This window comes from Heterodontus francisci, chromosome 10 (assembly GCF_036365525.1).
Source record: "Heterodontus francisci isolate sHetFra1 chromosome 10, sHetFra1.hap1, whole genome shotgun sequence".
Classification (NCBI taxonomy): domain Eukaryota; kingdom Metazoa; phylum Chordata; class Chondrichthyes; order Heterodontiformes; family Heterodontidae; genus Heterodontus; species Heterodontus francisci.
In genome coordinates this window covers 108,210,353-108,225,439 of record NC_090380.1, presented here as the reverse complement: position 1 = coordinate 108,225,439, position 15,087 = coordinate 108,210,353, and the positions used below count along the sequence as shown (strand labels likewise).

The 15,087-nt window shown below is 45.2% G+C and overlaps 1 protein-coding gene across 2 annotated transcripts in view; it reads left to right on the top strand.

The window, feature by feature from the left end:
- LOC137374713 (junctional adhesion molecule B-like) overlaps positions 1-14,285 on the top strand; it is an 88,177-nt gene extending 73,892 nt beyond the window's left edge. For both annotated transcript variants that reach the window (XM_068041257.1, XM_068041256.1), the window contains 2 exons: positions 2,544-2,586; positions 10,848-14,285. In XM_068041257.1, coding sequence (XP_067897358.1) covers positions 2,544-2,586; positions 10,848-10,880 — 76 coding nt within the window. In that variant the 3' untranslated portion in view covers positions 10,881-14,285. The remainder of the gene's footprint in view (positions 1-2,543; positions 2,587-10,847) is intronic.
- Positions 14,286-15,087: the final 802 nt, after the last annotated feature.

The following is a 15,087-nucleotide window of genomic DNA, read 5'->3' as shown; positions in this document are numbered from 1 at the left end:
GTGGTCGAGTCAGGGCGGGTTGGGTTGGGCTGGGCTCGGGGGCGGGAAAATGGAGGGACTCAGGCCGGGTCGGGCTCGGGTCCCATGTGGTTCCGTCGGGTTTGGGTCGGGCTTTTTTGATCACTTGAGCAGGCCTTTACAGAACAAGGGGCTGTAACGTGTAAATTAGAGCAAGGCTATTCAGGAGTGATATCAGGAAGCACTTTTTCACACAAAGCATAGTGGAAATTTGGAACACTCTCCTCCTAAAAGCTACTGCATCTAGGGTACAATTGAAATTCCAATCTGAGATTATAGATATTTTTTAGGCTATTAGGGTATTAAGGGTTATGGAACTAAGGTGGGTAGATGGAGTTATGATACAGATCAGCCATAACCTAATTGGTGGCACAGGCTCAAGGAGCTGAATGGTCTCCTCCTGTTCCTATGGGAAAAAGCCTGCTCCTCTAGGAATGGGCGACATAGCCTAAAAATTAGAGCCAGGCCTTTCAGGACTGAAGTTAGGAAAGACTTCTACACGCAAAGAAGTTTGGAACTCTCTTCTGCAAATGTCAGTTGACGCTTGATAAATTATTAAGTTCAAATCTGAGATTGCTAGATATTTGATAACCCAATGTATTAGGGGATATGGGGCAAAGGAGGGTGTATGGTGTTAGCTCACAGGTCAGTTTTGATCCAATAAAAAAGGCAGAACAGGCTCAAGGGGCTGAATGGCCTCCTCCTGTTCCTGTGTACTATGCAGTGAGTCAGGTGCAAGATGTGCGTGTGTGAATATCACATGAGGACAGGATCCAGCTTGGAACTTATCCCCACACTCCCTCCCCAGGTTCAAATGACCTACATTTATATAGTGCCCCTTCAATAGCTGAACACATTTTAGGCGGGAGCGATGAGCACTGAACAGTAAGTCAGGAATCTCGGGGGGTGGAGAGAGAAATCTCAAGGACACTGTTGAAAAGAGCCGTTTGAAGGCACGGGAAGAGAAGGCAAGACAAAGTGATTTTGGAAGAGATTAGTGGCTGAACTCCTGCAGCAGGTAGAGTGGGAGATAGGAAGACAGAAAAGTAAAGCATGTAGGGTTCCACCATGGAATGTTAAATGCACTGAAGGAGGCCATCCTGCCCATCGTGTCTCTGCCAGCTCTTTTGCTAGGGCAACCCAAAATCTCATGCCACATCCCTACTGTATCCCCACAGCTTTGTACTGTTCTCTCTGTCAAATATTTATCCAATTTTCTCTGAAAGGATGCACTGGACTCTCCCTCAATCCTGTGGCAAAACATTGCACACTGCAACAATCCTTAGCATAAAGAAATATCTCCTCATCTCTCTCCTCAGTTTTAAATTGATGACCCCTTAATCACAGACACCCCAACCAGAGAAAATACCCATTCCTCATTCACAGTATCAAATATTTGATAATTTAAAAAATAAGTCCTATTAAACTAGCTTTCTCTGCTCCGGTGGAAATAGTCTCAGAATCTCGGGTCTCTCCTCGTAACTGGTTTCCATCCCTGGCACATCCTCTTGGTGAGTCTACACTGTATGCTCCCTGTGACTTTCATGTCATTTTCTGTAGTGGAGCACTCAAAGATGAATAGGTGTGCGTTTAGAATACTGGAGAGCTGTAGACAGCAGTGAAAACCTGCTGCAGCATTGTTCAACAACTTGTGAAGAAGGTGGTAAGGGAGACAGAAGCAAATAAAAAGTAAATGCTTTACAAAGCTCGGGGGAATAGAAACACTGACCTTTTAAAGTCCATAGTACAGCTGAAAGGAAGCTTCATCGACTTATAATAGCCAGCTGCTGTGCTGAGATTGCCTGCATCCCTCTAAGCTGTGCGAGTGTGCAGCCACACAGCAATCAGGAGTGTGCCAAGCAGTGGTTCCTTTTGAAGGGGCAATCTTAAAGGGACCACGCCTTGCAACAAATGGGCCGTGCACAGTGAAGGGAAATTAGAGGGAACATTGCCCTGGATCCAGGGTTATGAACCGCAAGCACAGTCACATCGCACCAGGGTAATTCACTGTATGTGAACTATTTTCAGGCATTCAGAGAATGTGATAAACTGTGTATAAATGTAGTTTCGTTCTTTATCTTTGCCTCTATTTTTGTGTAACTGTTTCTTTACCGAATGCACAAAGAAAGAACATCAGGCCATCAAGCCTACCCCTGCCAACTACGGTCCCACCAGGTACATTTACTCCCATACTCTGTCATAAAATCTTTGAAACAATGCGCGTTTGTTAACCTAAAAGATCCCATTTCCAAGACAAGCTGGTGAGTTCCCTCCTATGTCCTGGCCAATATCTCTCCCTCAACCAACCTCTCGAATAAACAGATGACCTGGTCATTATCACAACTTGTTGTGGGAGCTTGCTGTGTGCAAATGGGCTGCTGTATTTCCTACATTATAACACTTCAAATATATTATTGGCTTTCCTCATTTCTTTCCCCAAGAATTCGCCGAATCACTTGCTGACTCTCTGATCCTTTCTCCCCTTCAGGTTATACTGTACTCACTTGCCGTTTGTGTTTCCACAGGGGAAATAGCACCAACCACAGGACAGCTTCTCCACCTACTGAAGTAAGTTTGAAATAATGCGATATGTGAGTGTGTATGTATGGGAGGAGGATTGTTGATGCCTTGGCATCGATGTACGTCACTGCTGAAAGAAAACTTGAGTTGCAAAACTGTTTTTTTATTCGTTCTTGGGATGTGAGTGTCACTGGCAAGGGCAGCATTTATTACCCATCATTAATTGCCTTTGAGAAGATGGTGGTGAGCTGCCTTCTTAAACTGCGACAATCCATGTGGCATAGGTATACCCACAGAGCTGTCAGGAAGGGAGTTCCAGGATTTTGACCCGACAACAGTGAAGGAACGGCAATATAGTTCCAAGTCAGGATGGTATGCGGCTTGGAGGGGAACTTGCAGGTGGTGTCATAGAGTCGTACAGCATAGAAACAGACCCTTCGGCCCACCCCATCCATGCCGACCATAATGCCTATCTTTACTAATCCCACCTGCCTGCATTAATTCCATATCCCTCTATGCGTTGCTCATTCAAGTACCTGTCCAGATGCCTCTTAAATGTTGCTACTGTTCCTGCCTCCACCACCTCCTCAGGCAGCTCATTCCAGATACCCACTATTCTTTGTGTGAAAAATTTTACCCCTTTGATCCCCTTTAAACCTCCTCCCTCTCACCTTAAATCTATGCCCTCTAGTTTTAGTCACCCCGACCATGGGAAACAGACTCTGGCTATCTACCCTCTCTATGCTTCTCATAATTTTATATACCTCTATCATGTCCCCTCTCAGCCTTCTTCGCTCCAGGGAAAACAGACCTAGCCTATCCAATCTCTCTTTATAACTCAAGCCCTCCAAACCAGGCAACATCCTTGTGAATCTTTTCTGCACCCTCTCCAGCTTAATCACATCTTTCCTGTAGTGTGGTGACCAGAACTGCACAGTACTCCAAATGCGGTACGTCTTCTTCACCCTGTCTACCTGTGTTGCCACTTTCAGGGAACTCTGTACTTGCACCCCAAGGTCTTTCTGCTCAACAACACTCCCCAGGGCCCTGCCATTCACTGTATATGTCCTGCCTTGGTTTAACTTCCCAAAATGCATCACTTCACACTTGTCTGCGTTAAATTCCATTTGCCACTCCCTTGCCCACTTTCCCAGTTGATCTATATAGAACATAGAACATTACAGCGCAGTACAGGCCCTTCGGCCCTCGATGTTGCGCCGACCTGTGAAACCATCTGACCTACACTATTCCATTTTCATCTATACGTCTATCCAATGACCACTTAAATGCCCTTAAAGTTGGCGAGTCTACTACTGTTGCAGGCAGGGCGTTCCACGCCCCTACTACTCTCTGTGTAAAGAAACTACCTCTGACATCTGTCCTATATCTTTCACCCCTCAACTTAAAGCTATGTCCCCTCGTGTTTGCCATCACCATCCGAGGAAAAAGGCTCTCACTGTCCAACCCTCTGATTATCTTATATGTCTCTATTAAGTCACCTCTTCTCCTCCTTCTCTCTAACGAAAACAACCTCAAGTCCCCCAGCCTTTCCTCGTAAGACCTTCCCTCCATACCAGGCAACATCCTAGTAAATCTCCTCTGCACCTTTTCCAAAGCTTCCACATCCTTCCTATAATGCGGTGACCAGAACTGCACGCAATACTCCAGGTGCGGCCGCACCAGAGTTCTGTACAGCTGCAGCATGACCTCGTGGCTCCTAAACTCGATCCCCCTACTAATAAAAGCTAACACACAATATGCCTTCTTAACAGCTCTATTAACCTGGGTGGCAACGTTCAGGGATTTATGTACCTGGACACCAAGATCTCTCTGCTCATCTACACTACCAAGAATCTTCCCATTAGCCCAGTATTCTGCAATCCTGTTACTCCTTCCGAAGTGAATCACCTCACACTTTTCCGCATTAAACTCCATTTGCCATCTCTCAGCCCAGCTCTGCAGCCTATCTATGTCCCTCTGTAACCTACAACATCCTTCGGCACTATCCACAACTCCACCGACCTTCGTGTCATCCGCAAATTTACTAACCCACCCTTCTACACCCTCATCCAGGTCATTTATAAAAATGACAAACAGCAGTGGCCCCAAAACAGATCCTTGTGGTACACCACTAGAAACTATACTCCAGGATGAACATTTACCATCAACCACCACCCTCTGTCTTCTTTCAGCTAGCCAATTTCTGATCCAAAGCACTAATTCACCTTCAATCCCATACTTCTGTATTTTCTGCAATAGCCTACCGTGGGGAACTTTATCAAACGCCTTACTGAAATCCATATAGACCACATCCACGGCTTTACCCTCATCCACCTGTTTGGTCACCTTGTCAAAAAACTCAATAAGGTTTGTGAGGCACAACCTACCCTTCACAAAACCGTGCTGACTATCTCTAATGAACTTATTCTTTTCAAGATGATTATAAATCCTATCTGTTATAACCTTTTCCAACATTTTACCCACAACCGAAGTAAGGCTCACAGGTCTATAATTACCAGGGCTGTCTCTACTCCCCTTCTTGAACAAGGGGACAACATTTGCTATCCTCCAGTCTTCCGGCACTATTCCTGTCAACAATGACGACATAAAAATCAAGGACAAAGGCTCTGCAATCTCCTCCCTGGCTTCCCAGAGAATCCTAGGATAAATCCCATCTGGCCCAGGGGACTTATCTATTTTCACACTTTCCAAAATTGCTAACACCTCCTCCTTGTGAACCTCAATCCCATCCAGCCTAGTAGTCTGTATCTCAGTATTCTCCTCGACAACATTTTCTTTCTCCACTGTAAATACTGACGAAGAATATTCATTTAACACTTCCCCTATCTCCTCCGATTCCACACACAACTTCCCACTACTATCCTTGATTGGCCCTAACCTATCTCTAGTCATTCTTTTATTCCTGATATACCTATAGAAAGCCTTAGGGTTTTCTTTGATCCTATCCGCCAATGACTTCTCGTGTCCTCTCCTTGCTCTTCTTATCTCTCCCTTTAGATCCTTCCTGGCTAGCTTGTAACTCTCAAGCACCCTAACTGAGCCTTCACGTCTCATCCTAACATAAGCCTTCTTCTTCCTCTTGACAAGCTCTTCAACTTCTTTAGTAAACCACGGCTCCCTCGCTCGACAACTTCCTCCCTGCCTGACAGGTACATACTTATCAAGGACACGCAGTAGCTGCTCCTTGAATAAGCTCCACATTTCGATCGTGCCCATCCCCTGCAGTTTCCCTCCCCATCCTACGCATCCTAAATCTTGCCTAATCGCATCATAATTTCCTTTCCCCCAGCTATAATTCTTGCCCTGCTGTATATGCCTGTCCCTGCCCATCGCTAAGGTAAACCTAACCGAATTGTGATCACTATCACCAAAGTGCTCACCAACTTCTAAATCTAACACCTGGCCGGGTTCATTACCCAGTACCAAATCCAATGTGGCATCGCCCCTGGTTGGCCTGTCTACATACTGTGTCAGAAAACCCACCTGCACACACTGGACAAAAACAGACCCATCTAAAGTACTCGAACTATAGTATTTCCAGTCAATATTTGGAAAGTTAAAGTCCCCCATAACCACTACCCTGTTACTCCCGCTCCTGTCAAGAATCATCTTTGCTATCCTTTCCTCTACATCTCTGGAACTATTTGGAGGTCTATAGAAAACTCCCAACAGGGTGACCTCTCCTCTCCTGTTTCTAACCTCGGCCCAGACTACCTCAGTAGACGAGTCCTCAAACGTCCTTTCTGCCGCTGTAATACTTTCCTTGATTAACAATGCCACACCCCCCCCTCTTTTACCATCTTCTCTGTTCTTAGTGAAACATCTAAATCCCGGAACCCGCAACATCCATTCCTGTCCCTGCTCTACCCATGTCTCTGAAATGGCCACAACATCGAGATCCCAGGTACCAACCCATGCTGCAAGCTCACCCACCTTATTCCGGATGCTCCTGGCGTTGAAGTAGACACATTTTAAACCAAGCTCTTGCTTGCCAGTGCCCTCTTGTGTCCTTATAACCTTATCCCTGACCTCACTGCTCTCAACATCCTGCACACTGGAACTACAATTTAGGTTCCCATCCCCCTGCTGAATTAGTTTAAACCCCCCCGAAGAGCACTAGCAAATCTCCCCCCCAGGATATTGGTACCCCTCTGGTTCAGGGGAAGACCATCCTGTTTGTAGAGGACCCACCTACCCCAGAAAGAGCCCCAATTATCCAGGAAACCAAAACCCTCCCTCCTACACCATCCCTGCAGCCACGTGTTCAACTCCTCTCTCTCCCTATTCCTCACTTCGCTAGCACGTGGCACGGGCAACAACCCAGAGATAACAACTCTGTTTGTTCTCACTCTAAGCTTCCACCCTAGCTCCCTGAATTTCTGCCTTAAATCCCCATCTGTCTTCCTACCTATGTCGTTGGTGCCTATGTGTACCACGACTTGGGGCTGCTCCCCCTCCCCCTTGAGGATCCCAAAAACACGATCCGAGACATCACGTACCCTGGCACCTGGGAGGCAACACACCAAACGTGAGTCTCTCTCGTTCCCACAAAACCTCCTATCTGTTCCCCTAACTATGGAGTCCCCAATGACTAATGCTCTGCTCCTCTTACCCCTTCCCTTCTGAGCAACAGGGACAGACTCTGCGCCAGAGACCTGTATCCCATTGCCTACCCCTGGTAAGTCATCTCCCCCAACAGTATCCAAAACGGTATACCTGTTGTTGAGGGAAACGGCCACAGGGGATCCCTGCACTGCCTGCTGGTTCCCTCTCCTTCCCCTGACGGTAACCCATCTACCTTCTTCTTTTACCTGAGGTGTGACTGCCTCCCGATAACTCCTCTCAATAATCCCCTCCGCCTCCCGAATGATCCGAAGTTCCTCCAGCTCCAGCTCCAGTTCCCTAACGTGGTCCTCGAGGAGCTGGAGCTGGGTGCACTTCCCGCAGATGCAGTCAGCAGGGACACCCTTGGCGACCCTTACCTCCCACATTCTGCAGGAGGAACATTCAACTGCCTTAACCTCCATTCCCACTGTTCTAAATTCCCAAGTTTTTAACCAATCACACGATAAAACAAGAAGAGAAATAGAAAAAGCCTTACCTTACCTACACACAACCGAGTCCTTTTTTTTGGTAAGAGGAGGAGGGCGGGTGGGAGACACTACAAGAGTAGTGTCTCGGGTTCAGAAACAGCCCAAATATATAGGTTTCTACTTACCCAGCAGTCCCTGCTCCACCGAAACTCCCGATGAAATATCCTGTTGTAACCTTAGACAACCTTCTTCACTGTCCACTATACCACCAATTTTGGTGTCATCTGCAAACTTATTAATCATGCCCCCTACATTCACATCCAAGTCATTAATATATGTGACAAACAACAGAGGGCCCAGCACCGATCCCTGCGGCACACCACTGGTCACTGGCCTCCAATCTGAAAAACAACCCTCCACTACCACCCTCTGCCTCCTATCACCAAGCCAATTTTGTATCTAATTTGCTAGCTCACCCTGGATCCCATGTCTTCAAACCTTCTGGACCAGCCTACCATGCGGGACCTTGTCAAAGGCCTTGCTAAAGTCTATATAGACAACGTCCATCACCCTGCCCTCGTCAATCCTCTTAGTCACCTCCTCGAAAAACTCCATCAAATTTGTGAGACATGATTTCCCACGCACAAAGCTATGCTGACTATCCCTAATCAGACCTTGCCTTTCCAAATGCATATAAATCCTGTCTCTCAGAATCTCTTCCAGTAACTTTCCCACCAATGATGTAAGGCTCATCGGCCTGGAGTTCTCTGGCTTATCCCTGCTGCCCTTCTTAAATCAAGGCACAATATTCTTCCGGTACCTCACCCATGGCTAATGATGATACAAAAATCTGTGCCAGGGCCCCAGCAATCTCCTCCCTTGCTTCCCATAGCATCCTTGGATAAACCTGGTCAGGCCCTGGGGATTTATCCACCTTAATGCGCTTCAAAACCTCTAACACTTCCTCCTTTGTAATATTGATATGCTCCTGGATCACGCTGTTCCCTCCGTTGAACTCACTCACTCCCATGACCTTCTCCACGGTAAATATGGACGAGAAGTATTCATTTAAGACCTTGCCCATTTCCCGTGGCTCCACACAGATTACCACACTGATCCTTAAGGGGACCTACTCTCTCCCTAGCTACCCTTTTACTCTTAATATACTTATAGAATCTTTTAGGATTCTCCTTTATCCTATCTGTCAGGGAAATCTCATGGCCCCTTTTCGCCCTCCTAATTTCCAGTGTGTGTTCCAATGCATCTGCTGCCCTTGTCCTTCTAGGTGGTGGAGGTCGTGGGTTTGGAAGGTGCTGCTGAAGTAGTCTTGGCGAGTTGCTGCAGTTCATCTTGTATATGACCAACACTGCTGCCACAGTGCGTCGGTGGTGGAGGGAGTGAATGTTTACGGCAGTGAATGGTTACTCAAGTGGGCTGTTTTGTCTCGAGCTTCTTGAGTGTTGTTGGAGAGTATTCCATCACACTCCTGGCTTGTGCCTGGTAGATGGTGGACAGGCTTTGGAGAGTCAGGAAGTGAGTTACTCACTGCGGAATTCCCAGTCTCTGACCTGTTTTTGTAACCACAGTATTTTTTTGGCTGGTCCATTTAAATTTCTGGTCAGTGGTAACCCCCAGGATGTATGATGGGGGGGATTCAGTGATGGTAATGCTGTTGAATGTCAAGGGGAGATGGTTGAATTCTCTCTTGTTGGAAATGGTCATTGCTTGGCACTTGTGTGGTGCAAATGTTACTTGCTGCTTATCAGCCCAGGCCTGAATGTTGTCTAGAATGCTGCATGGTAGCACAGACTGCTTCCATATTTGAGGAGTTGTGAATGGTACTGAACATTGTGCAATCATCAGTGAACATCCCCACTTCTGACCTTCTGTAGGAGGGAAGGTCATTGATGAAGCAGAGGTTGAACCCAGGACACTGCCCTGAGGAACTCCTGTAACAATGTCCTGGGGTTGAGATGATTGGCCTCCAAAAACCGCAGCCATTTTGCTTTGTGCTAGGTATGTCTTGAACCATTGAAGACTACCCATCCTGCCGCCACCAATTCCCATTGACTTCAATTTTACTCGGATTCCTTGATGCCACACTCAGGTCAAAATGCTGCCTTGATGTCAAGGGCAGTCACTTTCACCTCATCTATGGAATTCAGCTCCTCTTCATGATTGGACCAAGGCTGCAATGAGGTTTCGAGCTGATTGGGCCTGGTGGAAGCCAAACTGAGCAGATTATTGGCATGGAAGTGTCTGTGATATCGCTGTCAACAACACTTTCCGTCAGTATTCTGCTGATTGAGAGTAAAGGCCTGCTACCCGACCCGAGCTCGAAGGGACCTGATGACACGTGTCGGGTTTGGGTCCGGGTCGGGTCAGGCCCCTCTTCCGGGTCTGGCTTTCGGGCTCGGGTCAGATCAGGATGTGAGTAAGTGCTCTGCTGGTAAGTATTAAAAATAAAAAACTTACCTGAGCTGAGACGAAACTGAGTCTGCGCAGTGAGCGAGTGACATCACTATGACATCATCACACATGCGCTGCAGCTTCATGGAGCTTCCCAGTCAGAAGCTAAGTAAAGGGATGGTCGGTTCGGGCTCGGGTCGGGTTGGGCGTGGGGCGAAATTGGAGGGACTTGGGCTTGGGTCGGGTTCTTTTTCCCCAACCTGAGCAGGCCTTTAATTGAGAGTAGACTGATGTGATGGCAATTGACCAGATTGGATTTTTACTGCTCATCATGGACAAGACATACCTTGGCCATTTTCCACTCAGTTTTCTGTTCAACAAATAGGCAAGACAGAGTCAGGTAGCAGGGAGAGACCAGAACATGGTAATAATACTTCACTCCATCAAAGCTTTTTCTACGCCTTTGCTATTCCTCTATAATATACACAGGGTCTCCTATTCCTTGTAGTGTACACCAAACTTGCTATTTTTAAAGCAGCTGTTGCAGTTTGGCAGACAGGATACAACAGGATCAGTAATAATACTTCCAGCGAGTAACCTTGCGACTTTCTCTGTTTGAAGGGGTTTCACGTTGCCCTCACCCCACCCTTCTAAAGCCACCAAGTCTAATGGCTGCAAGTAAGCACATCCTGCGGTCAGTTAGTTGTCGATGAGGGGAGGTTGCAGATTTGGTGGGACTTCCAAACTTCCAGCTCCAGTTCAGAAGAAACCAGCATGTGATAGCTGGTTCACTTGTTTATTTTTATTTTACAGTATCTGATTTTCTTTTTTTCTTTACTATCGCAGGATTTCAAACATACCAAGTCTTTTGTTATCTGAAGCAGAGAGAAGGACAATACATCTGTGAAGAATTCCAAACCACTATTCATGTCTGTAAAGAATATTTGGCTTGTATTTAGAACAGTGGGGTAAATCTTGACTTTGTTCCTCCAATTCTGCACATCCCCAATTACCTTCAGCTGCTTAGGCCCAAGCACTGGAATTCCCTCACTGAACCTCTCTGCCTCTCTCTGCTCCTTTTCGGATGATCCTTAGAATTTACTCTGTGCCCTAATATCTCGTTATGTGGCTCAGTATCTGATAAATGCTCCTGTGAAGCGCCTCGAGATGTTTTACTACGTTTGAGTCGCTATATAAATGTAAGTTGTTGACAGTGAGCTGGCAATCCTTTTTACATCTCTATGATTGTCTTTGATAAGAATTGAGATATTAAAACAGATGCTGACTCTATCACTTATAACCCCTTCTACAATATTGCTCAAAGTCAAGATTTACCCCAATGACTTATGCTCAAAAGTAGCTTTGAATCCTCCAGTTGAAGACATTATCCTATGTCTGATGCTTGAAGGTACTATTGGCTCATGGTCGTGCACATAAACCACTGCCTATCCACAAAAAAAAAAGGAAAGTCCCATAAACTCCACCTTCCATTAAAGAGTGTCTTGGCACATAACAGAAAGGGATTTCTTTTTCTACAGTTAAATTTCCTATTAGTTTTTTCAAAAAAAAAGGGAAAGGAACTGCAAATGCTGGAAATCAAGCATGAGTCAGGAGTTCTGACTTAACTTTTACGTTACTTAACCAGAATAGGGAATTCTCCCCAGTGTCTTGGCCAAAATTTATCCCAAAACTTATGTCACTAAAAAGGGATCGTCTGGTCACCTCGCTATTTGCTGGGCACAAATTGGCTGCTGCATTTCCCACCTTACAACAGTGACTACTCGTCAACAGTACTTCATTGACTGTAAAGTGCTTTGGCATGTTCTGAGGTCATGAAAGGCGCTACATAAATGCAAGTTCTTTCCTTTTTTCTTTCTTTAGCTACACACCTACTGATTCACTCCTATAAAGCAGTGGCAGCGGTGGGTGTCTGTGACCTCTTGCAATCCAGCCCTAAAAACCCAGGCACCTCAAACCTGTCTGTGCTAATATTTATTTAAAACCATGGCCCCCATTAACTTGCATATACCACAAATTACAGACATCTTGATGTTCTGACTTAGGATTTGACCACCAATAAAGGTTTACATTTACATAGCGCCTTTTACAAGCTCGGAACGTCCCAAAGCGCATCACAGGTATTGGAGTATTTTTAAAGTGTAGCAGCTGTTGTAATATCAGAAATGTGACCGCCAATGTCTGCACTGCAAAGTCCCACAATGATATTAGTGATTTACAGCACAGGAGGCCGCCATTCGGCCCTTTGAGTCTATGCCAGCTCTCCACGGAACAATCCAGTCAGAACCATTCCCCCGCTCGATCCCAAGATAATCTGTTTTAGTGATGTTGATCAAGTGATTAATATTGGCTAGGACATTGGGAAGAACTCCCCTCTGCTCTTTAAAATAGTGCCATGGGAGTCTTTTACACCCACCTGAGGGAACAGACGTGGCCTTGGTTCAATGTCTCATCCAAAAGATGGAACTTCTGACAGTGCAAAACTCCCTCAGTACTGTGCTGGCATGTCAGACTAGATTACGTGCACAAGTCTCTGGAGTGAGACTTGAAGCCATAACCTTTGGAGTCATAGGCAAGAGCGTTATCCCTGAGCCACAACACAGACAACAGCATTAAGAAGCGATCTCTCCAAATTCCCCAGATGTATAAAACTAAAACAGACCTCATGGGATCCCATAAGTGAATATCTGGGTGCCTGCAAGCAAAGTGGCTCAAGACCTAAGGTATTCTATATTTGTTCTCTATATTTGTTGATTTATTAGCTCGATATTAATTTCTTGGAGTACTAATGAACATTTTTCTATAATGATGGCACTGATTTCCTATGCGTAGAGAGACTGAATGGAACAGGCCATGGCAGTGTGAGGTCATCCACTTTGAATCTTGAATCTGAGAAAGACAAATCGGTCAGTTTTCTTAATGTACCAGAAAACACTCAGAGCTGTGGAGGGGCAAAGGGATGCACACAAATCAAACTAGTGCACAGGTACAAAAAGTAATCAAAATGGCAAACGGAATATTTGCCTTTATCTCAAGAGGGGTTGGAATTCAAAAGCGATGCTTCAATTGTTTAGGGCTTTGGTCAGACCCCACCTAATGTACTATGTTCAGTTTTGGGCAACACATCTTGAGGATATATTGGACTTGGAAGGGGTACAACACAGATTCACCAGAATTAGAGTAAGGATTAAAGGGTTAAATTGAGGGCAGATTCTCTTGAGTTTAGATGGTTGAGGGATGGTCTAATTGAGGTGTTCAAAATGATGAGTTATGCAATAGGGTAGATATGGAGAAGCTTTTTCCTTTGGTGAGGGAAATCAAGAATGAGGGGACGTCATCTTAAAATTAGAGCCAGGCCATTCAGCAGTGGGACTGGATCGCACTTTTCCACACAAAGGTTAGTGAAAATCTGGAATTCCCTCCACCAAAAGGCTGTAAATGCTGGGTTAATTGCAATTTTCAAGACTTGAGATTCCTTAGATTTTTGTTGGGTATGGGTATCAAGGGATTAAAGAGAAAAGGCAGGCAAATAGAGTAGAGGTAAAAATCAGCCATGATCTGACTGAATGGTAGAACAGGCTCAAGGGGCTGAATGGCCTACTCCTGTTCCTACAGTAACTTATTTACTCTCTCAGGAAATTGGGAGAGGGTGCCGCGGAATGCATGGGACTGCATCAGTATTTGCAGGAGACGTGAGAATTTTATAAATATTGCATGTGATCCTGGACAGTATCAGTATTAGCAACGAGGGTGGCCAGGAAGATATTAGTATTTAGAGGGGAGGGTCCCCAAGACTATCAGTATTTGCATGGGGAATCCCTATGGCATATTTCCAGGTGGGTTCCCAGGAATATATCAGTATTTGCAGAGGGTCTGAAGCCAGAAAAATGTGAACACAGTTGCTATAAAAAGGGTTTACTCGTCTTCCAGTTTGCTCTGATGAAGGGCCAAGTCAGAAACATTAACCTATCCTTTGTCTTTAAGGTGCTGATGGGTCTTGTGTATTTCCAGCATTTTCTGTTGTTGTTTCTTTATAAATGAGTTAAAACTAGCTCTTTTTACATTTTTTTTTAGCTGCTTTGAGGTATGTAACTTGAATTGGTACAGATAAACTTTTTGTTGCTGTGTATAACATCCAACAAGATTTTTTTATAAATACTTTAACTTTTAACAGAGCACATCTTGTAATTTTAACAGTTTATCTGCTAATAACTTGAGTCAGTAATGAGTTAACATTAAACCCAAGGTCCTGTTTTGCCACTAATGTTTTTCTAACACTGATTAAACAGTATGTGGAACTTTCAATTGTTAGTGACTGTGTGTAAAACTTCTTGATTCCCCTCACAAGCACAGTTTCATTCTCTGGACACAACTTTACATACTGAAGAATCACAAAAAAATGACCCAGTACCAACTAAACATTCTGATTTTGAACTGTGCGGCACTACCTGTTTTCAATCATAGCCAACATAATCTCTCCTTACAACAGTGACCCCACTTCAAAAATATTTCATTGGCTGGCAAAGCACTTTGAGATGTCCTGAAAGATGCATAATCTATAAATGCATACTTGTCTTTATTGGAGGATGAATTCGCCCACTTACCTGCCAGTTATCTGGGGTTTCCATCGTTCTTCCACCAAAGTTTTAGCTTAAAAGTGAAAGAACCCTGAGAGAAATTCACTCCCACTATCAATCTATGCTCCTGAAAATGGTCAACAAAAATTTACCATTGCATCTAATACATATATTCTATACACACACACAGCTGGCAGGCAGCCATAAAGGCGGGGCTAAAGTGTGGCGAGTCGAAGAGACGTAGCAGTTGGCAGGAAAAAAGACAGAGGCGCAAGGGGAGAGCCAACTGTGTAACAGCCCCGACAAACAAATTTCTCTGCAGCACCTGTGGAAGAGCCTGTCACTCTAGAATTGGCCTTTATAGCCACTCCAGGCGCTGCTCCACAAACCACTGACCACCTCCAGGCGCTTACCCATTGTCTCTCGAGATAAGGAGGCCAAAGAAGACAGTCACACACACACACACAGTGCAGGGTGTTTATGAAGTCCTT